The sequence below is a fragment of the Jatropha curcas genome, chromosome 11 (assembly GCF_041381405.1).
Source record: "Jatropha curcas cultivar XTBG-Jc1 chromosome 11, XTBG_Jcur_1.0, whole genome shotgun sequence".
In the NCBI taxonomy this organism is placed as follows: Eukaryota; Viridiplantae; Streptophyta; class Magnoliopsida; order Malpighiales; family Euphorbiaceae; genus Jatropha; species Jatropha curcas.
In genome coordinates, this window is record NC_143161.1 from 4916815 (window position 1) to 4944429 (window position 27615).

Below are 27615 nucleotides of genomic sequence, written 5' to 3' on the forward strand. Positions count from 1 at the left end.
TCTCGACTATAGTTATTTTCACCAATTTAATGAGTTGAGGAAGAACTAACTGCGGTCCCTTGTTGTATAGATTGCAGTGTGATCTCATGACGCGTATAAGCCTGCAACAAAGTGAAAAAAAAAAAAAAATACAAACATATTATAATTAAAAATTTATCAAAGGAGTTAGCTTAATTGCAACATTCTTGACTGCCAAACACTCCCTAAAGTACTATGTCGTCATCCTCGTCAGCTATTCTGTCCTTCTAAAGTGTGATCTTACATCTATCAGTTCCGTTTCTCCGGTGTTCTATATAACACCAGCAAAAAACTAACAAGCCAACAGTTCACAAGTTTGGCTTAATTTTAAGCTGATTTTGTTCTTCAAGTGAAAATTAATGGCCACTGTAATAGAAGGGCAGCTTCCATATAGAATTTTGGCTGAGAAAAGCGCTTCTTCTGATTCTGAGAATGGAAATCCAACAGATGCTGTCATTTTCTTCGGATTAAGTTTAGTGCTTGGGATTGCTAGCAGGCATGTCTTGCGCGGTACAAGAGTCCCTTACACAGTTGCTCTGCTCGTTATCGGCATTGCCCTTGGATCCTTAGGTTTATTCTTCTCCATTTTCTCCTTTTAAGTATTTTTTTGCTGTGATTTGATTTTTTTTAGATTTTTAAGTTGAACATGCTTCGAAAATCACTTGCGTCCAATTAATTATTGAGACGAGTACTTTGAATTTTGTATTTTATGATTTTGCACTTCTCAACTTTCTTCTATCATAATTTTTGTTTTCTACTTTGTGCTCATCTACTTTCTTTCTGCATATTGCTTTTGCTTATAATTATTTTGGTTTGGATTTGCTGTGTCTTGTAACATTATTTAGCTCTGAAGAATCAAGATCATCAGTCAACATGAACGTTGGGGAGAAAAATCAAAGAAAAAGTTGTTGGATCGAAGGAAATTAAGAAAGAAACTAAGAAAAAAACCAAATTTTGCAATTTGTCCGTATCTCAATGTATTTTCCAACTGCTTAAAATTCCAATAATTAGCTTTAAATTGCAGGGACAGAGAACAGTTACAAAATAGGAAAAGGCACTCGTAGATGTAAGGAATCAATGCTTGTTGTCACTATAATAGAGCTCTTTATTACCATAACAAAACTCTTTATCTTCTTAAATTCAAAAGCTCCAAAAAATGCTTTAATTGTAGAATTTACAACAAAATCCTACATTGTAAATTAGTAATGAATAGACAGAATAGATGGGGTATTGTGGTTATTATCCCAGTTTTCTGGTTATTGTTGGTTGGTGATCTGTTTGGGTATCCTGCATTGTGAAAATGTACTTTGGCGTTGCTGAGTAGCAATTGTAATTGATTATTGTGTCTATGTTGAATTCTATATATGGCAGAAAAGAAAAAAGGAAAGGGAAATAGATTGCTTATATTTGTGACGTTTTCGTGTTACATGTTTGTGCCCTCCCAATTTTGATTTCTCTTACTAATTTTTCGGCCATATCTGTCTTTGAATTTGCCATTCTAATTAGTATATACACTACCTACTACTTGGTAGTGAGTTATAGTCTCATCTCCTCCCTGCGTCACTCTTATTGTAAAGGCTTTTTGCCATTTTTGTGGAAACAGTGTGTCTGGACAACTTCAAGGGATTTTTGGGCAAAAAAAATTAGACATCTTCTAATTTTCTTCAGGTGATTATTAATCACAGTCTCGGTACTTATTCCATTGCCCTTCTAAATATTAAGGTAAGGTGCAATGATGTCCTGTGAGAAACTAAATGCCTGTCACCTGCACGGCTACATAGTTTGGCGTTTCTAAGCTAGTGCAAGTGAAATTTTATTTGCTTGCCATTACCTAATTAGAAGATTACACGCTTTCAATCACATGACCGCTTTTGTTGGCACTATTTAAGGCATCTCATGGTCATGGGTCATATTTGCTACTACTCAATGTCTTATGTGTTATGTTTTCTATGTTTTTCCTTATTGTTCTGGGTTTCTCCTTGTGTTGTCTTTCCATTGTATGCTACTGTTTGTTCTCTGTAAATTCATTATTCAGGACAAAAAATGATTCACATCACTTCTTAAAGTATCTCAGGTGCTATTCGCTAATGTGCTTAGCTCCAGTAGCTTGTGGATTTGCAAGCCTCTTTTGATTCGCCTTTTTGCCCTTTTGCTGTGGGTGTTTGTACTTTATTTGGTTTATCATTTATTTATTTAATTTTTTTTTGGAGGTGGTGTGGGGTAGGGAAGGGGGAGGGTTGGGTTAATGCCTTATTCCGTTGTACACATCCCAACATGAAAGGCAGGACCAACATTTATGCCCAATTTACCAATAAAAGAAGAATAATTTTTTATTTGTTGGCAGATTGGCTAAATTCTTTATGTGGCATAAGTTTTGTTGTCTGTTTACAATCAATGATAACTTAAGCTGACAATCTCAAAGAATGATTTATGTGCAGAATATGGTACAAGTCATGGATTGGGAAAGATTGGGGACAGCATTCGGATTTGTAAGTCTGTCTGGGTTTAATGTGCATTCGTATTTTTAAGTCTGTCTGGGTTTTCTTCACATTAGCTTACCAAAAATGTTTAGCTATAAAACTAAAATACTGTTCTTATTGATGTGCAGGGTCACGCATTGATCCTGACCTTTTATTAGCTGTTTTTCTTCCTGCTCTTCTTTTCGAGAGTTCTTTTTCAATGGAAATGCACCAAATCAAGGTTTCTTTTCTCCATTTTTCTTCAGCATTTGAAATTTCTAGTCTAATGCTCTGGCCATTGAGTGACAAATATCAAAATCATGAAAAAGCATTTCACTGATACAAGAAATGTAAAGGTTGCTCTGTGGTGGGGGAAACGAAAGGTGCTATCCATTTGTTGGTCCGTACAAGAGAGTAGTCATTAATCAATGTGATTGTATATAGATTTGTATTATAGTTGCATTTTTGAGACTACTCAGGACACTTTAATATTACCTTCTAGTAAATTATACCATGAGGTAAAAGGAATTGAAAAATAATGAATTTTAAACTTAAGGACATGCATCCAAACAGTTACTTTAAACATTACTATGTATTAGGAAATCAATATATTATAGGTTTCAAATTATCATAGCTGGATTTGGGGGCTCACTCAGAGTGAATGGATTTTTTTTTTTTTTTTTTGGCTGTGGGATGGTTGTCAACTTTATAATCATTAACAAGATGCGCATAGAAAATATTATTTGTTCTTTTTCCCTAAATGGTTTCACACAAGAATTTATTTAATCATTTTGTATTTTTTACTTTACAATTCATATTTTGGTTAACCAATCGTTATTAAAACATTTGCAAAAAGCCAGAATAAATGTTCTTGCTTTCAAGCAATAACATTTTTATGAAATTCATTAAGGTTAAATTAACATTTTAATTAATTTCCTTGCTATAACACTAGGACAACTGCATGGACGAGTAACCTCTTGATCTCTGATTGCCTTCATCTGTTTCATCTTTTGGATCAAAAAAAAAAAAAAAAAAAAAAAAAAAAGCCTTCATCCTTGAATATCTGAGAAACTGGTTAATCACAAACTGTCACATCCGTATTATCATATTCGTGTTACAGAAAATCCCATTTTGCTTTCCTTCTTGGATTCAACAAATTGGAAAATAGCCTTGTCCTTTCTCTTGTTATGACCTCCTGCTTGCTGAAAAAGTTATGCCGACTACGCAGTTGGTGAAGGTAGAGCCAATTTAGAAGGGTTTGATGGTGAAATATATATATCCGTTTGGAGCTGCTCATTTGCTTTTGATTTGGTGCTTCTGGAAGAATGCAGATGCATCTCAGGCCAATGGATATCGCCTGATATGAGTTTAAAAATGTTCTTTCCTTAGATGCATAGTTGCAATTTTTCTACTCTCCTTCATTTCATTGTTTTTCCTCATTTTGTTTTGTATGTTTGTCTGAGGTGTTTACTTATCTGATTCTGCATTGTGATTTAAATCATTAATAAAAAAATTTGGTTATCTTTGTCCCATGCATTCCTGAGCGAAGTGTATCTTTATGCAAGTCATTTGATAAAGTATTATAGTTTCCTTACATTATTGAGTGAATAACTGCTTTTACCAATTCTTCTATAGAGGTGTATGGCACAAATGCTTCTACTTGCTGGTCCAGGAGTTCTGATCTCAACATTCTGTCTTGGAACTGCTTTGAAGGTATACTACTAGCCTGCAAACTACAAACTGTTTTAGAAGCTATCATCCCATTTTTATAGAATTTGCATCTACAATGTTTTGCTGCAGCTTGTTTTTCCATATAACTGGAATTGGAAAACATCATTGTTGCTCGGTGGACTTTTGAGTGCTACTGATCCTGTGGCTGTTGTTGCTCTGTTGAAAGAGCTTGGTGCAAGCAAAAAACTGAGTACTATAATTGAAGGAGAATCCTTGATGAATGATGGGTATTTAATTTTTAATTGACCTTTCTTTGTTTCCTTGTCTGAGATAATTGTAGATTGGGGAGTCTGAATACGTGAAATCAGCAATGCGAGAATATATCTTTATATTCTTTTTCCTGGATAAATGTAATCCTATCCTGTTATTTTATTTTCTTCTCCTTCTCTGAGTGCACTTAATTCATATGTCCAGGACAGCAATTGTGGTCTATCAGTTGTTTGTTCGAATGGTGCTTGGAGAGAGCTTTAATTGGGCTGCGATAGTCAAATTTCTGGCACAAGTCTCGGTTGGAGCGTAGGTATCAGTTACTTTTTGTTAGTTTTAAGACACTTTTCTCTGGTCATGAGATTACTATTATCTTTTTTGTCCAGTGTAGGCATTGGTATTGCTTTTGGACTTGCATCCGTTTTGTGGCTTGGGTATATCTTCAATGACACAGTGATAGAGATTTCATTGACTCTTGCTGTGAGCTACATCGCTTACTTTACCGTAAGAACACCTCTAAAATTTGTCTGTTTACCATATGTGATTGATGAAATTAGAATGTCCGTTGCCACATTTGTAAATTAAATCCTGATGATCACATCAGTGAAATAAATGCTGAAATGCATTATTGAGCTGCCACAGAGTAATTAGTGTGATGCAGAGTTTTTAAGTTAAAGTTTGGAACGGGAAATTAAATTTGTTGGAATCTGAAATTTTGTTCTCCAGCGATTTCCTTTGTATCTAATTTGCTCTTCTTTCTCCCATGCAATGGGCTCTTTGTGCCAGTAACTTGCTGGTTCAGATCTTTGGTTGTTCTGTTTCCTCTCTCTCATCTTTTGACTACTGGGATAGGTTGCTGTATCAGTTAGATATCGATGGTCCTCTTAAGAACTTTATTGACTGATTCCTCTTGAACTATTATGGAAACAAGAAATGGCTTTTCCCTATTAGGATTTGAAGTATTGAGAATTTTGTATGAAAATTTCCGTTTTATTGGTAATTCTTTGACTTGTTTTGATGGTTTTAGATGCAAGTGTAACTCACAATTTGAAATCAGAAGGATTTACCATTAACCATGGAGGGTGCCTTTATGTTGCATCCTTAGAATAACCAGTTTCTGTGTTTATGTTATTCAAGACGGATGAAAAGAACACATTAAGTTGCATTTTACTTTGTAGAATTGTCCTATTTTCCAGAAATTCTAGAATATTTATACATCCTTTGAGAATGATGAACTGTATTTTAATGAAAGCTTGTTTTCCCATTTTAATTTTTAAGGAGATTTTAAAAATATACCAAAGCTTTTTCCCCATGATAGGAAATTGCGAAGCAAGGTTTTCAAAAATTGGATGGAAAACCAAAAGAAAAAATAAAAATAATACTTTAGTTTTTTCAATGTTAGGAAAAGTGTTCTATTTTGAATAGGTGAACAGATTTTTCTGTTTTTTTTTTTGAAGTGAAAATAGATTGTAAAATAGAGATGGAAATTGAAAAGGGAATATGTTCCTCTCAAAGTAAACACTCCCCTAGTATCTTATTTATCCATTATTGAAATGCATTTTGAAAAAAAAATACAAATGGTGTTAAAAAAATCAATAGCCTTTCGTTATGAATCAAATTCATCCTCTAGCACATGACAAACTTCACTATAATTTTTATGCAATAGGCGCAAGAGGGTGCTGATGTTTCTGGCGTTTTGGCGGTGATGACTTTAGGAATGTAAGTTCACAAACTACCAATAGCCTCTTTGCAACTTTGAGATGCAATATTATGAGATATTACACTTTGAACAGGTTTTACTCTGCAGCGGCTAGGACTGCTTTCAAGAGTGATGGTCAACAAAGCTTGCACCACTTTTGGTACATCTAATGCCTCTTTTTTAAAATTGCTGTAGCCTAAAATATTGAGATAAAATGAAAATAACTAGTGTAATTGTTTATAGTGGTCATTAAAATGAAAAAGGAAGGAAAGGTAAACTATTTGTTTTCCTCGTTACATGGGAAAAGGACTAGAAGCTATCGAATACATGATTTTTTTTTTTTTTTTAACTTAAAAGGAATATTTGCTTATTTGCAGTATAAGATCACAGATATATTTGCACTATCCTCTACCAACTTTAACTTCGAGGTAATTAATTGGTTAGTTAAAGAGAAAGGGGCAGGGTGGCGTAGGGAAAAACAAAATGACATTGGATATAAAATCTCAGATAAAGCCATGAGGTAGACCTAATCTAACAGTATAATTTCAAGAATGGAAGACAATAAAAAGGATAAATGAAAACACTACCTTGGCTTTCATGAACAATATGTTGTGATATTATTTTTGTTCTAAAAGGAGCAAAGGTTCTGGTACTCTGAGAATAAAGAGATGGATATGCTTATAGGCAGATGTTTCTAACTTGCAGAATTTTTTTTAATGATAGGCTTTTGACAAGGTATCCCTCGTTTTAACATTTAGTTAAGGGTTACATATTGCTTCTTGTTGCTAATTTAGACTCGACATAATTCAACTGGGTTGAGAATAATATCTGAAAAGCACAACAAGAATAATGATTATGATAGCAAACATGCACTAACAGTCAACCTAAACATTAGCTATGCACTGAGGTCACTGGAGCACATTTGAGACAGTGGTGGTTTCTTGTAAATATATGGACTTATTTTTTCAAAATCAAAGGTGTAATCTAATTCATTTGCATAATTTTTCTCTCCAGGGAAATGGTTGCATATATTGCAAATACGTTAATTTTTATCTTGAGGTAAGTGACTGATTTGGCATTACTTAGCTATGGTTTTTTGTTCTATCATATATGTGTAGAACGTTTCCAGATTTACATTGTAATTGATTGATTAATGGTTAAGAAGGAAAAGTACAGGAAAAATAAGGCATTAGTAAACATGTAAATCGTGAAAAATCTGACATGAAATATCTCCTGCTCAGGCTGAGACTCTGCCCTCGTGGCGCATTTGCTTTTCATATTGTTAGATCATGATTGAAATTTACTTGAGATGTTAACACCTAGGTCAGGTAAGAAAGGAAATAAACGGGTTGTCAATCAAGTTTTGAAGAGGGTAAGAAAAACCTCTCTCTTTCTCTCTCTCTTCAATAACCAAGGCATTGAATGAAGTTGGGAGTTCTCTTTGATGTTTCACTTTGTTATAACCATGAAGATCCATGCAAATGCTGTTGTCGTAATGTTGATCCAGCTTCTGTGACTACGGCATCTGCGTACGAGGTCCTGAATACAGCATTTCTTACTTAATGGATGCACTAATGGAGACACTAGCACTTAGCCAGTCTAGTTTAGCCAATCAGATAAATCATTCCTTAGCCATCCCTACTACTTCAATTCAAACAAGGCTTTTAATTAGCTTAGGGAATTTCATAGGTGGAGTTATGCAACTGGTTCTTGTTCCAGCTTCAGATGGACAGCAAAGTTATGGTGGTCAAATTTAATTAAGTTAAATGCAAATTAAGAGTGCTTGCCTCTAGCGGTCAGCTCTAGCGCTGAAGTTGGACGACGCTTAGTTCTTCAATTCAAAATTTACCAATTGAAAAAGAAAAGCGATTGTAAAGATCTCTTGCAGTTTATCTTAGCAGTTGATGGACTCATCGTTACCATGGGCAAATATATTTGGCACATATAACAGAGGGGATAAAAGAAGCTGGCATTTTTCTTGTATGCTGTCCTGTGAATAACTCAGCTGTTTCATTTGCATTTAGGTTTGAATACATAGAGCTAAATAGTTGGTTAGTTGGTAATTTGTATGCTTAGTCATTATACTCAATGAGTGTTCTAATTAATTTGATTTTTTTAAAACTTCTTTAATTTTGTTGAAATGAGAAGATAAGCTTGAGTTGCAGTTGGCAAAGAAGGCTTTTAGCCTCATGTAGATCCTAAGAGCAAGAGGCTCAAGAAAGTAGAGAGTTACATATAGTCTATTCAACTGGCAATTGTGTGTATTTTGTCATTATATCTTACTTTCTGTTCAATGTTATTATCATTATGATATGCTGTATCACTACCTGTAATCTTGTAGAATTAATAGTTGCGACAAATATATATAAAACTGGAGGTAAAACTTAAATATTTACTTAGATATTTTGCTTATGATAATCTTTTACCATTTTTTTCTCATCAAAGAAACACATTTAAGTACCACGTTAGTGTACCAGATTCATAATAAAATTATATTGCTTTTTTTTACTTCTGTTTTGCAGTGGCGTTGTTATAGCTGAAAGTGTTCTCAGCAGTGACGATATATTTCATAACCATGGTATTAACAGTTTTTTTATGTCACTTATAGATATGTGTAAACATAATAAGCATATCTTCTATGAACTTCACTTCTATAATGGGAAATTGATTTATTACAGATTTAGCAACCTGCCTACAGTAACTGGTTTGGTGAGCTGATTTGGTGAGCCACATTTCATGTTTAGGTTTGCCTGGTGTTCATTAGTAGAAAATGGTCTAAGATTGATTAGGTTTTTTGTTGGTATCTGTTGATAATGAATTGTGTTCACGAGGTTACCTACTAGTACACAAGTTATTGAGTGAAAGGAACGTCTTGCATATGCAGAAACTAGGGGTGTTCATGGTTTTGTTTGGTTCAGTTTGGAGCTTTATGCGAACAAACCTACTAGTAGTTTATAAAAAATCTCAATCCAAACCAGACTATGAAAGGTGTGCAACCGAACAAAACCCTTGAGTGTGGTTTGGCAGCAGGTTGAAAAGGAAAAAAAAGATAAACTTCGAACATAAAAACTAAGTTTCAAATACATTATATTTGAAGATCAAATTACAAAAAAAAGGGGGTAAAAACGTAAAATTTAAATATAAAGACGAAAATAATACAAAAATAAACGTAAAAAATTATGTTTTTTTAAATATACTAGAAACAATATAGTATGAAAAATCTCTAAAATTTTATTGTCATTATCCATTAGATGCTCCTAAATACTTGAACTTGTTCCCCTAATTTCTACTAATAATTGAACTTAGGCCCCCAATTTGTATTAATACAAACACAAAAGGGACAGAGAAAAATCTAAGAATTCTCTCATTGATTTTTACATCAAATATAAAATTATAATGAAAATAAATGAATTATGTTTAGTCATCTTGTGCAATTTCTTCAATTTTCTAATACCGTCCAAAATTTCTTGCAACTCAATTGTATTAGAATTGCTCCTGAACTAATTTTTAGTACAAACAATTAGTGCAGACAAATTATGGCTTTAAAAGTTAAGGTTAAAACAATCAATATAATTAATTACTTCAACATATGATGATAAGAAAAGAATATTATAAACATCATATATTTATTTGTTAATATTTATATTTTTGGTTTAGTTCGGTTTGGGCGGGGACTCTCAAACTATAACCAAACCAATATTGGTGGCTTTTTAAATTTTTTTTCTTTGAAAACCGTGGTTCTTGGTTTGGTTTATATCAGTTTGGTAGTTTTGGGGCGGTTTATGAACGCCCCTAGCAGAAATATACATAGTCATTAATGTCTTTAAAATCATTATGACAACTTACTGCAGGATGCATAATCCAGCTGAGTTCCATCTTGATGGTACATGCATCAAGATTGTATTTCAGAGCTCTGAATGTGGTTATATTTTCTTCTATTTAATCTGTAAAAAAAAATGGTAACAACTTTCCTTAGAAATAGAGTAATTTTCCAATTTCTTTGAATTTTAGCTAAAGAAACCACATGTTAAATGCAACGAAGAAACCATGATAATTCTTAAAGTCCTAGAACACATTCCAATAGAAACACTTCAAAAGTTCTTTCTGTTCCAAAGAACTGTGCCTCCTTAAGTCTGCATCTGATCATCTAAAGTTCATGTAGTAATGTTGAAATGCCAATTTTGAATGCTCCTAGTAATAAAATAAAGCAAATATGGATGCCTTTGAGTCTTATTACAAGGACATAGAATAGGACATAGAAATAAGATGAAAATCCCTTGCTAGTTGCACTTATAATATATAATTATCATTAAATCTATTAAGTCTTGCTAACTTAACAAGAATCTTAACTAAGATCTAGTCGTATCTTTGATAGATGATTAACAAAAAAAAAAAAAAAAAGGTTGAATCTGAAACAAGAAGAGCAAAAGCTGAATAATATTTGCAAGTGAAATCTTGAGTTATTCAAGTCCATGGCCTCAACAAGTCCTAGAAATTAATAAGAAAACATCCCCATCTTTATGACTTATTGATGGTGAAATGAATTTTCAGAGGCCCTCTTATTTGACATCAATCCCAAGCTCCAACCTCTGAATTTCACCCATTTTGCTAAAAGCCACGCTTACTTTTAAACACCTTATGTTGGTGGAAGTCCATTTTGAATGGAAGTCCTTATAACGTTTCCGTAACGTAGCAATAATTCTGTACAATAAAGTGCCAATACTTGAACCCCAAGACTTACTATTACAACAAGTATCTCAAATCTTTAATCTGTGTCGTTCTCCCTCATCCCAAGCCAAAGTGAATTTCACATGTTCTGTTAATCCTTAGCTACATCTGCAGGAATTTTGGGGGAAGGATAAAACTCACAATTAATCCACCCAACAAATGATGTGATATTTAATTAGACATGATTGGGCTTAGTTATAACTGGGGAATACATGTAATGGTTGGAACTTTTTGGATTTTGCTAGAATGTAATTTATTCTTTGTTGTTTGTGACAAAAGGGACATTAATGCTATGGAATCTACTTGTAACATAGTTTAGTCACTTATAGCATACACAAATGCAGGTTTGGGACTTTAAGCAGCTTTCTGATTAGCCCATATGAGGTTTAAAAAGATTCGGTGATAGTTTTATGTCGTTAACTCATGTCTATATATAGTATGATGGCCATAAATTCCACTTGCTATAAGAAATTACATATCTTGGAAATTGTTTCTGAAATTTGAACCTGGGAATCTTAACTGCAATTTGTATTTTGAACCTATGGTCCCACTATTTCTTTTTGTTGCCTTGTATAGGAAAGTATTTTTGGACTATGGTTTAATGCAAATCTGAACTTTTTTTCTCTATGGTTTAAGTTATAACAGTTCTATGATACCCATGCCTTCTCTTTTCTTGCCTGTAACCATCAAAAAGTTGCTTTCTTAACGTATCTCTATAACACTACTTGTTTTTGTTTCAGGACATTCGTGGGGCTACCTATTTCTTCTATATGTTTTTGTACAAGCATCTCGGTTTGTGGTTGTTGGATCATTGTATCCGCTTTTACGATTTTTGGGTTATGGTTTGGACTGGAAGGAAGCGGCTATTCTCATATGGTCAGGTTTGCGGGGGGCTGTTGCACTGTCACTCTCACTGTCTGTTAAGGCAAGTAATCATGGATTAGGCAATTTTATATTTTAAAATCCATAGATTGAGCTTCATCCCTTTTCATTGGGTATTTTAAGTGGTTGGATATTTCATTCATATACATGTACTTCATATTTGTATTTGTCCTATTTACTTATTTTATTAGATTTTTGTTTTATGGTTGAGTATTGCTTTTGCTTCCATGTGATCATATGTGGCTAATAATGGAAAATAATTTTTGTTGAGGACAAATGGTCTTTAATATATAGGTTTGATGGTCAAAGGTGACTTGTAAGATATAGTTTTGTGAAGCCAAATATATCTGTCCAAAAGTCATCTTCAAGTTATTGTTTTATGATACTAGGTGCCTTGTGTACTTTTGATTATTTTACTTCTTTTATGTGTCAGCGCATTAGTGACAGCTCAACACATCTCAATTCTGCAACGGGGATTCAGGTGAGGAACACATATTTAAATTTTGTTGAAATGTTTGATTTCCAATTAGGATACACATGCTGATTACATATTCAGCTTCACAAGATTTAAATAAGTCCATACTAGAAAAGTTCTCAATGAAAGGTGATGACATAATACGCCTTCCAATTAACCTCTGCCTATTATCAATTAATTAATGTTTTCTTGGCCACCTTCACAGTTTGTTTTCTTCACTGGTGGAATTGTATTTCTGACGCTTATTGTGAATGGATCAACTACACAATTTTTTTTGCATCTTCTAGATATGGACAAGCTATCTCCTACCAAGGTGAGGTTTATGTTAACATCCAAAGAACAATCAATTCTTAAGATCAAGTACTTTGCAGGAATGTTCACGAGGCATTTTTTTTTTGTTTCACATAAAAATTGTACAATCATATAGGGCTTGTGATTTGAAAAATATTTGGTGTTTTATTAATTGTATTAATTATGCTTAGAACATTTTTCATTATGAAATATGCAAATAATTTACATTTGATGAATGACTAGTGGACAATCTCTTATACTGTAAACTAGAATGTCTTTTCTTATAATTTGACAAATAAATTCTTCATTCTGCATTAACAAACATCAGTATCTACTTCATTGATCGATATGTGAGATCTTTTTTCCCCTTCCTCCTTTTTCTTCTACAGAAACGTATATTGGATTATACGAAGTATGAAATGTTGAACAGAGCATTAGGGGCCTTTGGTGACCTTGGTGAGGATGAGGAGCTTGGACCAGCTGATTGGCCTACTGTTAAAAAGTATATTGCAAGCTTAAATGATGTGGAAGGCCATATCCACCCCCATGACACAACCGAATCTGATAGTAATCTAGACCCAACAAATTTAAAGGACATTCGCATACGTCTTCTAAATGGTAAGTATGTTATTTTGTTGTACTTGGTTGTCTTTTTCTTTTCCTTCCTTTTCTCTCATTGTTTGCATTTATCCTTAGCCTATAGCTGCAAGACAGAGCTTAAGCATTGGGATTTTTTATGAGATCAGTAGGTTTAATACATATGTAATCATATTCATTATTTAAGGTCCTGTGCTTCCTTGACACTATGAAAATTGAGTTTTGGAATTGGCAAACCTACCTTGTTCCCTTTGCCCCTGCTAGAAAGTTTGCTCCCAATCAATAATTTGCATTGGATTGCCCCTTTTAATATGCGGTTTAGGCTTGTCTGTAACTGTAGATTTAATGTGGGAAAATATTTTTCTGTATTTGATTCATCAATAGGGACACATATATATACACATACAAGATACTATAAACCTATTAAGAATCTAACTCCTAATAGAGTTCTATTTACAACTCCTAATAGAGTTCTATTTACAACTAATCCTTAACACTCCCCCTCAAGTTGGAGCATAGATATTAATCATGCCTAACTTGTTACAAAGATAGTCAACCCGGGGTCCGTTTAGAGCTTTTGTAAAGATATCCCCTAACTGTTCACTTGTTTTAACGTGTCCTGTAGAGATAACACCCTGTTGTATCTTTTCACGAATGAAATGACAATCAATCTCGATATGTTTTGTTCGTTCATGGAATACTGGATTTGATGCAATGTGAAGAGCAGCTTGATTATCACACCATAACTTTGCAGGCAAGGATGACTTGAAGCCAATTTCCTCTAACAACTGACGAATCCAAATTAATTCACAAGCAGATTGTGCCATAGCTCGATATTCTGATTCAGCACTCGATCGTGAGACTACATTTTGTTTCTTGCTCCTCCATGATATCAAGTTTCCACCTACAAAGACACAATATCCTGAAGTTGATCTTCTATCAACCTTCGAACCTGCCCAATCCGCATCTGAAAAACATTCAATGTTCAAATGCCTATGATTACTGTAAAGCAGGCCACGACCTGGATTACCTTTCAAGTAGCACAAAATCTGTCCCAAAGCTTCCCAATGGATAACAGTAGGAGAAGACATAAACTGGCTCAAGACGCTCACAGAGTAAGCAATATCTGGACGTGTTACGGTAAGATAATTCAATTTGCCCACTAACCTTCTATACATCTCAGGATCATCAAATAGCTCACCACCAATTGAAAGTTGCATATTTGGAGTCATTGGAGCACTGCATGGCTTGGCACCCAACTTTCCGGTTTCCTTCAGTAAGTCAAGGACATACTTCCTTTGAGATAAGAAGATGCCTCTCTTACACCTAGATACTTCAATACCCAAAAAATACTTCAACAAGCCTAAGTCTTTTGTCTGGAACTGGGTCTGGAGAAATGATTTGAGTGATGTAATGCCGGCTGAATCACTCCCTGTAATAACAATGTCATCAACATAAACCACAAGTAGAATCAAACCAGTCTTAGTACTTCTGAAAAATACAGAATGATCAGAAGTACTCTTCTGCATGCCAAATTGATGTACCACATTGCAAAATCTACCAAACCAAGCTCGAGGACTCTGTTTTAGGCCATAAAGAGATTTTCGAAGTTTACACACTTTACCCGACTCCCCCTGAGCAACAAAGCCTGGTGGTTGCTCCATGTAAACTTCCTCCTGAAGATCCCCATGAAGAAAGGCATTCTTAACGTCCAGCTGATGTAAAGGCCAGTCAAAAGTAGCTGCTAATGAAATAAATAAACGAACAGAAGACAATTTAGCAACAGGAGAAAAAGTATCAGAATAATCAAGGCCATAGATCTGAGAATAACCCTTTGCAACTAATCGAGCCTTGAGACGAGCAACAGTCCCATCAGGATTCACTTTAACGGTGAAAACCCACTTACAACCAATAGCTTTCTTACCTGCCGGGAGAGGCACAAGATCCCAAGTACCATTAGTATCTAAGGCAGCCATCTCCTCTTTCATTGCTGCACACCAACCAGGATGGGACAAGGCTTGGACAACAGTTTTAGGAATAGAGACAGAGTCTAGGTTACTTACAAAACAACGAGATGAAGAAGAAAGATGATCATAACTAACAAAAGAGGAAATAGGGTAGGTACACTTGCGTTTACCTTTTCTAAGAGCAATGGGAAGGTCAAGGTCTGACTGGGGAGTGGATGGCACAGGCTCAGGTTGAGTGGAGAGAACCGGATCTTCTGTTGAAACGGCAGGTGGAGGAAGTGAGTCAAGAGTTCCTGGTCTCCTGGAATAAACCTGTTCAAAACGAGGGCGTGTAGATGCTGGTGCAGGAGCGGGAATAGGAGCAGCAGACACTGGAGTAGGAGCAGGAGCAAGGTCAGGAATACGAGCAGGAGCAGGAGAGTTATGAACTTGCTGGATAGCATAGACTAAAAGGTCATCATCCTCCCTCTCACTCTTATATATAGAAGAAGGAAAAAATGGAGTATTCTCAAAAAATGTGACATCTGCAGAAATAAGATAACGGTCAAGATCGGGAGAGAAACAGCGATACCCTTTTTGATGCCGAGAATACCCAAGGAAAACACAACGAAGGGACTTTGGATCTAATTTGGAAACCTATGGACGAACATCATGAACAAAACAAGTACAACCAAAAATACGAGGTTCAATGGGGAATAGAAGTTTAGAAGGAAACAAGACATTATAAGGAATTGCACCATTAAGCACAGAAGAAGGCATGCGATTAATCAAAAAACATGCAGTAGAGACAGCATCAGCCCAAAAATGTTTAGGGACTTTCATTTGGAATAAAAGTGCCCTAGCAACTTCAAGAAGATGTCGATTCTTTCTTTCCGCAACCCCATTTTGAGAAGGAGTATCAACACAAGATGTTTGATGGAGAATACCATTTTGTGACATATAAGATTGGAAGGAACTAGATAGGTATTCTTTAGCATTATCACTGTGCAATATGCGAACAGAAGTATTAAATTGAGTTTTAATTTCAGCACAAAAAGAACAGAAAATAGAGAATATCTCAGAACGAGTTTTCATTAAAAATAACCAAGTAACACGAGAATAATCATCCACAAAAGTTACAAAATACCGAAAGCCAGTTTTAGAAATAACAGGACATGGACCCCAAACATCAGAATGAACTAACTCAAAAGGGGATGAAACCCGTTTATTGACTCGAGGAACTAAAGGTAAACGATGATGTTTGGCAAATTGACAAGATTCACATTCTAAACTTGATAAAGACTGAAACTGCGGACACAACTTCTTTAAAGTAGACAATGATGGATGACCCAAACGACAATGAACCTCAAGAGGAGATAGAGCACCAGCACAAGCCAGAGATAATGAAACGTGTTCATCCAGAAGATAAAGGCCACCAGACTCACGTCCTCTACCAATAATCCGCTTCGTCAAAAGATCCTGAAACACACAATATGTAGGATAAAATTTGACACAACAATTCAGCATACGAGTAATTTTGCTAACAGATAATAGATTAAACGAAAAACGAGGCAAACAAAAAACAGAAGACAATGGAAGAGATGGAATGGGATTGGCAGTGCCAATACATTTGACAGGAGATGTGGACCCATCAGCTAGAGTAACATGACGATTAAATTGTTTAGGTTCTTTTAATGAGGATAAGAGACTAGGGTTACCTGTCATGTGATCGGTGCAACCAGAATCAATGACCCACTCTGATGAGGTAGACATAAGACAAGAAGGAGGAGTACCTGAGTTGGCAGCAGCAGCAATTGAGGAATTAGTAGACTTCGAGGAACGGTATCTAGAGAGCTCAGCATACTCCGCAGCAGAAATTGTTACATTGTTGTCAGAAGAAGTAACTGCATAATCTTTATGTGCCATATTTACCCTTGGTGGCTTATTTATTAGTTTCTTGCAATACCGTTTAGTGTGACCAGGTTCATGACAATAATGACAGATAAGAATGCTTGTCTCCCGAGTGATTGGTCCATTACCACGGTTATTTCCTCCTCTTCCTCTGTTTCCTGGCTGTCTAGCTACCTGATTATGACTCACAAGAGCACTATTATCAGATGGGGAAGGTGTATGAGAACCTTCAGTACGGAGCAATCTAGCAAAAGTCTCCTGAAGAGAGGTAACATCACTGCCTGAAAGAACTTGTGATTTGGCAGTTTCAAAAACTGGAGCAAGACCTGCAAGAAAACTCATTACAGCCATTTGTTCTCGCTGCGTTTGTTGAACCTTAACATTGGGACTAAAAGGCAATAAAACATTAAGTTCCTCGTAAATCTTTTTAAATTCCATGAAATAAGCTGTAAGGGTCATATCTCGCTGGTTAGCCCGATAAAATCCTTTGCAGACCTCATACATACGAGACAGATTACCTTTTCCCGAATACAAGAATTCAAGATATTCCATTAATTCTTTAACAAACTCACAATGATTGATTAATCCAACCACTTCACTGTCAATAGAATTGCGAATCAGTAGGAATAACTTAGCATCTTCCCTGAGCCAACGTTGCCTAGTGTCATCAGTTGGTGGATCATCAATTAAATGATCATCTTTTTCAACGCTTCGCAAATAAACTCGAATTGTCTTACTCCAATCTAAATAATTAGTTCCTTTCAATTTATGTTCTGTGATCTTATTCATTGCTGGGATTAATTCAGTAATAGTAGTTTTAGAATCTGTAGTTGGAGGATCCATTATTAACAAAAACTAAACACCCTACCAGCAACCCAGAAAGAGATCCAAAAAAAATAGCCTTTCAAAAGCAAACAGGAGCAAACAGTAACCTGAAAACGCCAAATTGACAAAAACTGAGAACGCCCCTACCAAAACTTCGCCGGATCGGAAAAACAACCACCTGAGTAGATTGCTGAAGTTGAAACGAAGCCAGGGAACTATTTCCGATCGCCGGAAATAGCCGGACGCGCCGCCACGCGCCGGCGCGTGGTACTGTAGCAGAAACACAAAAGCGGCGCGTGGGGCCCACGCGCAGGGAATCCGGTGACCGGATTTGGAGGGAACGCCGATCGGCAGTTGGGGAACCTTCTGAGGTAGGTGGTGAGACAAAACGGTGACCCTAGAACTGTCACCGAGACCGACAGCCGCTGGAATTTCAACGCAAACGGAAAAAAAAAAAGGTTTAACGAGCCAAAGGCTCTGATACCATGTAGATTTACTGTGGGAAAATATTTTTCTGTATTTGATTCATCAATAGGGACACATATATATACACATACAAGATACTATAAACCTATTAAGAATCTAACTCCTAATAGAGTTCTATTTACAACTCCTAATAGAGTTCTATTTACAACTAATCCTTAACAGTAACTAATTAATTTTAGCTTGTAACATGTAAAATGTGCCTGTGTATATTGATCAAACCTTTTATCTCTAGCTCCTTTTATGAAAAATTTGTTAATAGCTGACAGCAATTCTTTAAAGAGATATATTAGATAATACTAAAAGTAAGAAAATTGCCGTACAATCCCAAAATATGATTAGAAGCTATTATATTGAATATTATATGTGAAAGACTGATTTGTTGATTGGGAGATCTTTTCTCATACCAGGTGTCCAAGCTGCTTACTGGGGTATGCTTGATGAGGGAAGGATAACACAAATAACTGCAAATATTCTGATGAAATCAGTAGAAGAAGCAATTGACTCGGCATCTCATGGGCCCTTATGTGATTGGAAGGGCTTAAAAGCTAATGTTCACTTCCCGAGTTATTACAGATTCCTTCAGTCAGGTGTTTGGCCACGAAGATTGGTTACTTACTTCATTGTAGGGAGATTGGAATCTGCATGCTACATTTGTGCTGCATTTCTGCGTGCCCATAGAATTGCACGACGAAAACTGCATGACTTTATAGGTAAACTCTTCTTTGGTTTAGGCTATTAGGTCCTTTTTCAATGATAAATCGTTAATTTTGGTATCTTCTTTAAAGTTCTTTTACTATTCTTTGAATGAAGTCTGCAGAATTGTGAATCATGCATAAGACATAGTTTTAAAACATTTCAGCCATGCAATTGGCAACATTGTAATGAAAGTGCTGCTTTGATCACTGTGAGTGTGTACAGAATTTAATCTCAAGGCTGCTGCTGTCACAAAAGAAGAAAGCAGTCAAAAAAAAAAAAAAAAAGTTATTGGACCTTACATTACCATTGAGCTAGTGGCCTAGTGTGCCTCATAGTATAGGAGGCAGGGTCCAAACACTAGCAGCCCCCTCCTCCCCTTGAAAAAATTTCTGATCCTCCATAGAAAACCAGACTTCACATGATCATTATGGTCAAACTATGACCCTTTTTTATTTTAGTGATTTGTTAAGCTTCTCATTTTAGATGATTACAGTCTGCAATTGAATGGAATGTACTATTTTTGTAATAAGAGTTTCTGTTGGCAGAGGCACTATTTGAATTTTGGGGGTATTGCTTATCTCCTAGGTCCCCATCTTGTATTTGTAATACTGGTGTGGTGTCATTGACCATTTCTAAATGAGATGCTAGAAACTGTCTCCTGGATTTTTATTTTTCTATTACATGCATCAACTGATGAGACGTGGAAGAACTGTTTCTCTGTTATCTTCTGTGTGTCCAAATATGACAATTAATTAGGTATGGCATTAGAGTTCTTAGGCCCTGTATCATGAAATTTTGTTATCATCCTCTGAGGTCCATGGAAAATTATTTTTCTTTGACTTTTGAACAAATCTAATAATTGTTAGCAGAGAGAGAGAGAGAGTCTGATCATAGTTTGCTGACAGTTGCTAGGAATGTGTGGCAGTGGCTTGGGATAAAGGAAAGGGAAATAGCAGTTGAAGATTTATGGCTGAGCATTAGCGAGGTTTGCATAAGATGGCAATGTAGTGGCAGTACTGAGCCATTGAGGCAGGGTTTAGGGTGGGATTTTAGGGTATAGATCAGTAACCATGGAATTAGATTTGCTGTAAAATGTTGGTTGGTAACTGTAAGGCATAAATAAGAGAGAAAAAAGAAAAGTCGTACTTGAATGGTTCCTTCTGAAACCTTTCTAGTACTGCTGGAGCAGTTGAGTCTCTATTGTTCAGTTAAATTTGCATGCCTATGCATAGTGCAGATAAGGCTTCCAGGATCTGAAGGTTTTTTGTTAATTGCCTAGATTGTGATTTCTGGTGTATGGTCTTGAATGTAGTGTTATAGGGATTTTAGAGATCTTTGGAAGTTGATCTTTTGTTGACTGTTTAAGAGTAATTCTACTTCCTCCGAGAGATGTTAAAGCTGTACATGAAAGAAGTTGAGAGCATACTTGATGGAAAGTCAAAATTTCAATTCACAAGTAGTATGTTATATTTATCTAGTTTTCTATCTGTTTTCTCTTTTCCAAATTGTGGACAAATTAAGATTTTAAAGAGTCACTTATTACTACATCATTGTGCAATAGAAATTCCATTTAGGATTATGGAATTTAGTGCAGAATGCAGATATGATAAAATTGTTTGCATGTTTGATATACTATTTCTAATCAATAATCAAGAATAAGCTGTCTTATGGGGTTCACTGGCAACTTCAAATTAGACTGCTTCATATGGTAACGATATGGTTCACTTGTGCCTCACAATGATCTTTTTGTCTATTGGAGTCTCAAGGTATTGCATCACCAATTTAGTTTATTTAAATAAAATGCCGAAGCATGGTTTCATTCTGCATCTCGTTGCATTTCGTGTTCCCTGCAAAAGAGTGGAAGACCACAGTAGCTTCGATGATCTTTCCCTCTTAGTTAGGAAATAAATTGCACGGTGAGACATTCAAAAAGCATGACAAACCTGCATCTCTTTCAAATTAGGACCACTTATTGAACCTGCATCTCTCAAACTCTTAGCAAGATCTACTCATTTGGAAGCTAAATGCAGACAGAGAGATTGAAGAGAGAGAGAGAGAGAGAGAGAGAGAGAGAGAGTGCAGGATGAAGGTTGAGAGAGAGAGAGGGAGCACAGGGGAAAGGATGAGAGATATTTTAGCGATTTTTGTTTTTATAAAACTGTACCATTTTGCTTAAGAGTAACTGAGCTTGGGTTAGGTTAACCCATGCTCAGATGTGGGGCTCATGGAAATAATTTTCTGTTGGAAACCCTAATCCTAATTTCACTTTGGGGCGTAAAAACTCTCAACACTTCATTTGGGGTATGGTTGTCACAAAGTTTAAATTGGGGTGTAATTACAATAATTTGGTAAAGTTGAGGGTATAATTGTATATTAAGATGTGGATGAACACCCTTGCATTATAGGGGATTGGTTCTGTGGTTTTAACCCATAACCTAGATAATAATAAATTGACAATAGAGTGACATTATTGTTGTACGAAGATCACCCCTACCTCTCCAAAATGTTATATGCACAAAATTTGTGGTCATCTTGTATTCCATAGCATGCTTTGCTACATGTTTTTCAATTATTAGCAGTGGTCCAATGGACCACAATTTTTGGTGATTTTATGTTGTAACCCAATTGCAGGTTGGGATTTCTGGAAACCTTGTGAAATGGTTTTTCTTTTCCCCTCCATGAATTTGTCTCAATTGATTTTCATTTGGCTTGAAGAATCCTTATTTTTCTGTTGTTACATTTCATCCATAATAATTTTTTGTTCCTTAGAAAACATCCTCTTTCGTATTGAAAATGTTTTTCTTTTGAATAATTTAAAATGCTGTTTTGGTTATGATGATGATGATGATAATTTAATACACCTTACATAGCTGTCAGTACAATAACATTTTTTTCCCTTGTATTGGAACATTGTATTTACCTCTTGTTTACAATTTTATGAGAAGTTTGACTTCTTTGATGCATTTATAATTCTAGGTGATAGTGAAATTGCTTCTACAGTCATCAGTGAAAGTAAGGCAGAAGGAGAAGAAGCAAGAGAATTCTTGGAAGATGTTCGTGTTACATTCCCAGAGGTTTGTGAATTTAGATAGCTCTGTGTTTCGATTTTTCCTTAGACTGGATTCTGATTGGAATCAGTTAGTTTAGTACCATATGGAGTATGATATTAAATATATATATATATATATATATATATATATATATATTTTTTTTTTTTTTTTTTTTTTTGAGAAGAAGTATGATGTTAAATATTAAAAACTTTGTTTTGTCTCTAGATTTTAGCCAAGTTGTATCGGTAGACTTAGGTGATGCTAGAATATGAACTAATTATTCAATAATATTCAGGTTTTGCGTGTTGTGAAAACCAGGCAAGTTACTTATTCTGTGCTGAACCATTTGATCGATTATGTCCAACATCTTGAGATGGCTGGACTGTTGGAAGAAAAGGAGATGCTGCATCTTCAAGATGCTGTCCAGGTTCTTAGTTTCGTGATTAGAATGCAAGTGTTTGGCCATTGTGTTGCACATCTTGTATCTTAATTTAGAAATTGATTTTTTCCTTTTGTTTCAGACTGACTTGAAAAGGCTTCTAAGGAATCCTCCTCTGGTAAAGATTCCCAAATTAACTGATTTGATTAGCACCCATCCTGTATTGGGAGCCCTTCCTTCTACAGTACGTGAACCACTTGAAGGTTCTACGAAAGGAACAATGAAACCACGTGGTGTGGCACTTTACAAAGAGGGCTCCAAGCCGAATGGTGTTTGGCTTATTTCTAATGGCGTTGTCAAGGTAAATGAGCAAGTTGCTTTTAAGAAGTACGTTTTTTTTTCTTCCTCCTGAATCTCCTCATCTTTTTTAGTTAAACAACTGTTAATTACCGTTTGGCAGTGGGGTGGTAACCACATAAGGAACAAGCACTCTTTACATCCAACTTTTACACATGGGAGCACACTGGGCATATATGAAGTGCTAGTTGAGAAGCCTTACATCTGTGACATGATAACAGATTCTGTGGTACTCTGCTTTTTTGTTGAAAGTGACAAAATACTTTCAGCAGCAAGGTCAGACCCTGCAGTAGAGGACTTTCTGTGGAAGGTATTTTTTTTTTTTTTTTTCCGTTTTACTGATAAGAAATAGAGAAAATACAGGAAGTAGGATTAAAGACTCCTCAATTGATAGACAAGAAAAAAAGAACAGAAAAGCCTTTAAAGAGAATGCTATGAACAAGGTGCTCGCCAATTAAATTGAATAACACTTAAAGTCCCTTGAAAAGCCCTGAAGCCAGAAGTCCAAAGAGAAGCAAAAAACGAGCACCTTCTCCTGCAGTGAATTAAAGGACCGAAAAATGGTTTTTGCAAATGTGAGCTTTTCTTTCCATCCAAATCTGCATAAACTGCAGGGAAAGCCGTGAATTTATGCATTTGTTCACACCATATCCTCGCCACTTGAAGCCACCAAAATTCCATTTTAAAAATTTTTGATTTGTGCAGTTCTCTCAAAAAAGAAAAAAATAAAAAAAAAATAAAAAAATAAAATGGTGGTTCTGTATTAACCAAGCCCACTTTAAAATGCAAAAAGAAATGAGAGTGAGACTCACTGCTTACAGCAATGACACCCCATATCAGGGGATAAAGCCCCATTTGGCCTTATTTTCTTTTAACTTCATTACCATTCACCTTTTTTAGAACTTGGGACCAAACAAAAACACTAACTTTTAGTGGTACCTTGAATTTCCAAATTTCATTATTTGAAAGAAGAGAGCAATCATGAGAGGGAAGAACAAGATGGCATCAATTTCATTTGGCTGTTGTGATGCCTATGTTACTTGGACTTGGACAAGAGTATCCATTCCCTTGGTGATCAAATTACTTATGCTGTTGCCAAATATATGCAAGGCAAAACAAGATTTGTTGCTTTTTAATGTCTGGTTAACATGATAACAATAAAATGACTAAAATGTACATTTACACAATTCTTGGTCTACCATTAACGCTATCTTGAGCACTGCGGTTTCTTTTGCCTTTCCAGGAAAGTGCTATAGTACTTGCCAAAGTTTTGCTTCCTCAAATATTTGAAAAAATGGCAATGCAAGATTTGAGAGCACTTGTTTCAGATAGGTCAATGATGGGCACACACATAAGGGGAGAAACAATAGAATTGCCTCACCATTCCATTGGCTTTTTATTAGAAGGATATGTAAAATCCCATGGCTTGCATGGGGAATTAATTACATCACCTGCAGCATTGTTGCCTTCGCATGGAAACCTGAGCTTCGGACATGCAAATGGAAATCAAAGCATTCAAAGTGAAGAATTAACTGGTAATTTGAAGCAATAAAAAAAAGAGGAGGTTGACATAATTTTATTTTTATCTTTTAGTTATATATTTTATTTTCATCGTGATTAATAATTACACTATTTTACTATTGGGTGAATGCAAGGTCTTAGCAGGTTCATATGATGTCTATGTTTGATGCTTCTGCATATATATGCTTACATATTATAGACATCCAAGTTTATGTCACTGAATGGTTTGGCTGCTGGTGAAACTTTTGTGATATGTTTGCCTTTTCAAATTTGCATTTTTTATTCATTTAAGAAATGAAACAAGGAAGAGGAGAATAAGAGAGCACAATGAAACAGCATTACCAAGTTGGAGTTGCCCCTAGAGGTGACAACTGGCCAGGTTGGATTGATTTTGGGTTGAGCCCTAACACCTAAACCATCATTTCTGGGCTGGTTGAAGTTTGTGGTTTTATTTTTTGTTCCTTGATTTTAGTAAATTTCTTAATTTTGGGGATTTTTTATAACTACTAAGAATTGTAGACGTTCATTTGGGTTTGTAGGCCATCTGAGATCTAGAATGGGATTAATCAAGTTTTAACCCTATCTCTTAAGCAGGTCATGTTGGTATTTTCAGGTTCGGCAAAAGATTATCACGATTTAATTGGTTCCTTTTAGAAGGCATTGCTACAGGGTTTGTTGTATTATTTATGACTTCTATTTCCAAATTCTAGAATTTTGGTGTCAAAGATATTATAAGGAATAATATATAAATAGCAGTGTAACAGTTAAAAAAACAATCTGAACATGCTCTCACGCAATTCTTTTCAAAATACAAATGGATCAAAGAATAATAATATAATCATTTTCAATTTTTATGCTAATAATGAATTGATGAAGTATCTGACGATGTATACTCTGTTGGATTTTTATTTTTGTCACTGTTTATATCTTTGTCACTATTTCTAATTACTCGTATCCATTTTGATTAGTGAGCAAGATCAACTACTTTCAGATGCATTTTAATTTTGATATGTTGAGCTATCAGCTGTTTCTTTTGTTTTGTAGTGAGCCTTGACAAATAAAATATAAAATTAAGTTTATTGAACCGGTACATGCAGGTTCCAAGTCAGCCAGTTTCTCTCATCAAAGATCCTGGTATCAAGTTGAGACAAGATCGAGAGTGATAATTTTTGACATGGCAGCCTTTGAAGCTGATACTGCTATGCGAAGAATTTCTTCTTTTGTACCACATACAGGCGAACATCTCCATAGACCTCCAAGCAAAGAGCATGAACTTATGAGCTGGCCTGATAGTTTCTACAAGGCAAAATCTCAAAAGGACCTTGAAAATAGACAACCAAATAGCTTGTCTGCAAGAGCAATGCAGCTGAGCATCTTTGGCAGCATGGTATGGTCAATTTACTTTTGTTCCCATAGGATAATAACTGCATGCACGATAAACTATCTTTGGGGTTGTATACTTAATCATATAGTGATAAACTATCTTTGGGGTTGTATACTTAATCATATAGTGATAGATAGGAAGATTTTTTGTTCAATAATTTATAGCAGTTTACTTTTGGAGAAAAATTAAAGGGCCTGTTGCAGTCATTTAAGTGTGCTTTTGAATGACCGCTGATGAATGTTATAGGTTCACTGAAATCATTGCTTGTGTAATCACAAATAATGTGCTTTTGAATTTACTGTATTATTTTTCCGTTTCATCAGGTTGACATGCAATGGCGTACGAGAGCATCTTCAAGCCATCTAGTCCAACGATCACAAAGCATGTCATTCCCAAGAGCTACATCATTTAAGAGCCATATACTGGTTTCTGTTAAATCAGAAGGATCTACTACTGTAAGGAAGAACCTGGGAATAAAAAGGCCTAAGTCAGCATCCAATGTTCCTATTCCCCTACAACAGAATACAGACAGAAACGAGAGCCATGCCTTAGATGATTCAAGTGATGAATCTGGTCCCGAAGATGACCACATAATAAGAATCGACTCACCAAGTAGGCTTTCCTTTCGTCAAGCTACTTAAAATTGCATTGTGAATATCTTATGTTGAGTTTAATTGAATTTGGTGCTCCTGTGTTGAAAAGTATCTGCATGAGAAGGTATATTGAGTAATTTAGAAAGTTTGTTTAATTGATATTGAGCATGAAACTTAAATTTGTATCTTTGTTCCATCATTTGTAATAGAAATGCCAGTATCCTTGCTTTGGTTCTTTGGTTCTTTGGTCAAAGCATAAGTGGAGAATGTCGAGGGATTATGGATAATCTCATTGACCAAGTTGTAGCAGTCAAACACATTGAAAAATCAGTATGAGAATGATGTAATGGATATGTCTAGTGTGTCGATGATACTTGTTGGTTTGTTTTTGCTTTGTGCCTATCCTCAATTCAGCTTTCGTTCAATGTGATGATTAGGTTGTCAAACAAGCAATTAAATAATAAATTAGAGTTTGCAGGAGGCTGTGAAACTCGAGTCTTATAGTGAATGGTTGGATGAGTGGAATTCTTTTTCTTTTTAGTTTTCGGGTGCTTACCAGTGGAATGGATTAGATGGCTTCGTTTATTTCAAATTAAAACCCTTTAAATTTACATATTTAGAAATTCAACAAATTTAGAGTTATAATTTTGCTATTCTCATATGCTATTCAATGAATCAAATGAGCTGTAATTGCTATTCCCTCAAATTTCGCATACCTGATCAACATTTGATCTTTATGTCAATTTTATCTTGAACTTTGACTTTCCGTTATAATAGTACCCTACCCTAAATTGAATTAAGACTTAAATTGTGAATAAAAAAAAATACATTGTTGTAGTGTTTACTCTTGACTTTAGATTTGAATTAACTTAATACATCTGTGTCAGCTAAAAATCAAAGTGAAATTAACATACAAGTCAAAATAAAGTGAAATTACGCACAACATAAAGCTCAAGCTCAGGTGAAACAATGCATTAACCTTATAAGCATTTAATAGAAAATCAGAAATACACCACAGTGGTGAGATGATGAGTAACTTATAAATGTTGCCAACGAGTAAAGGAATTCTGCATGAATGGAGTTTCCTTTTATAAAAGTTCTTTTGAATGAAACGCATTTTCCAGATCCAATACCAAAGTTCAATATTTGCTAGCAAATTAAAATGATCTTTTGACCTAATTATCCCCCTGCTTCCTCTTAAATTCCACCATCAGTCAGAGTCGTAAAAATGTTGACACTAAATTTCAATCACTGGTGGTTGACTGGAGACGTTTTACATATCACTTATAATGTCACAACTATACGAGTGAACAAAGCTAAGCATCTAATTCCAACAAGAAACTCACCAAAAACAATGCCTGAGATCTTTGATCTTCTTTT

At 35.2% G+C, this 27615-nt stretch overlaps 1 protein-coding gene across 3 annotated transcripts; it reads left to right on the forward strand.

The window, feature by feature from the left end:
• Positions 1 to 279: 279 nt before the first annotated feature.
• Positions 280 to 26625, forward strand: SOS1 (sodium proton exchanger, putative (NHX7) (SOS1)). Of its 3 annotated transcripts, none has more exons than XM_089716640.1 (23): positions 280 to 588; positions 2457 to 2507; positions 2627 to 2718; positions 4113 to 4190; positions 4278 to 4435; positions 4623 to 4724; positions 4802 to 4919; positions 6082 to 6134; positions 6209 to 6274; positions 7129 to 7173; positions 8637 to 8692; positions 11583 to 11767; positions 12158 to 12205; positions 12405 to 12512; positions 12880 to 13108; positions 18663 to 18965; positions 21928 to 22025; positions 22297 to 22428; positions 22523 to 22741; positions 22841 to 23047; positions 23981 to 24272; positions 25356 to 25645; positions 25966 to 26625. In XM_089716640.1, the coding sequence occupies exons 1-23, from the start codon at positions 378 to 380 to the stop codon at positions 26281 to 26283; spliced, it is 3459 nt and encodes a 1152-aa protein (XP_089572766.1). In that variant the 5' UTR covers positions 280 to 377; the 3' UTR covers positions 26284 to 26625. The 3 variants fall into 3 exon arrangements, with proteins under 3 accessions (XP_089572766.1, XP_089572767.1, XP_089572768.1); XM_089716641.1 differs by having other exon boundaries at positions 466 to 588; positions 2441 to 2507; XM_089716642.1 differs by lacking the exons at positions 280 to 588; positions 2457 to 2507; positions 2627 to 2718; positions 4113 to 4190 and having other exon boundaries at positions 4295 to 4435; positions 4628 to 4724.
• The last annotated feature ends 990 nt before the right edge of the window (positions 26626 to 27615 follow it).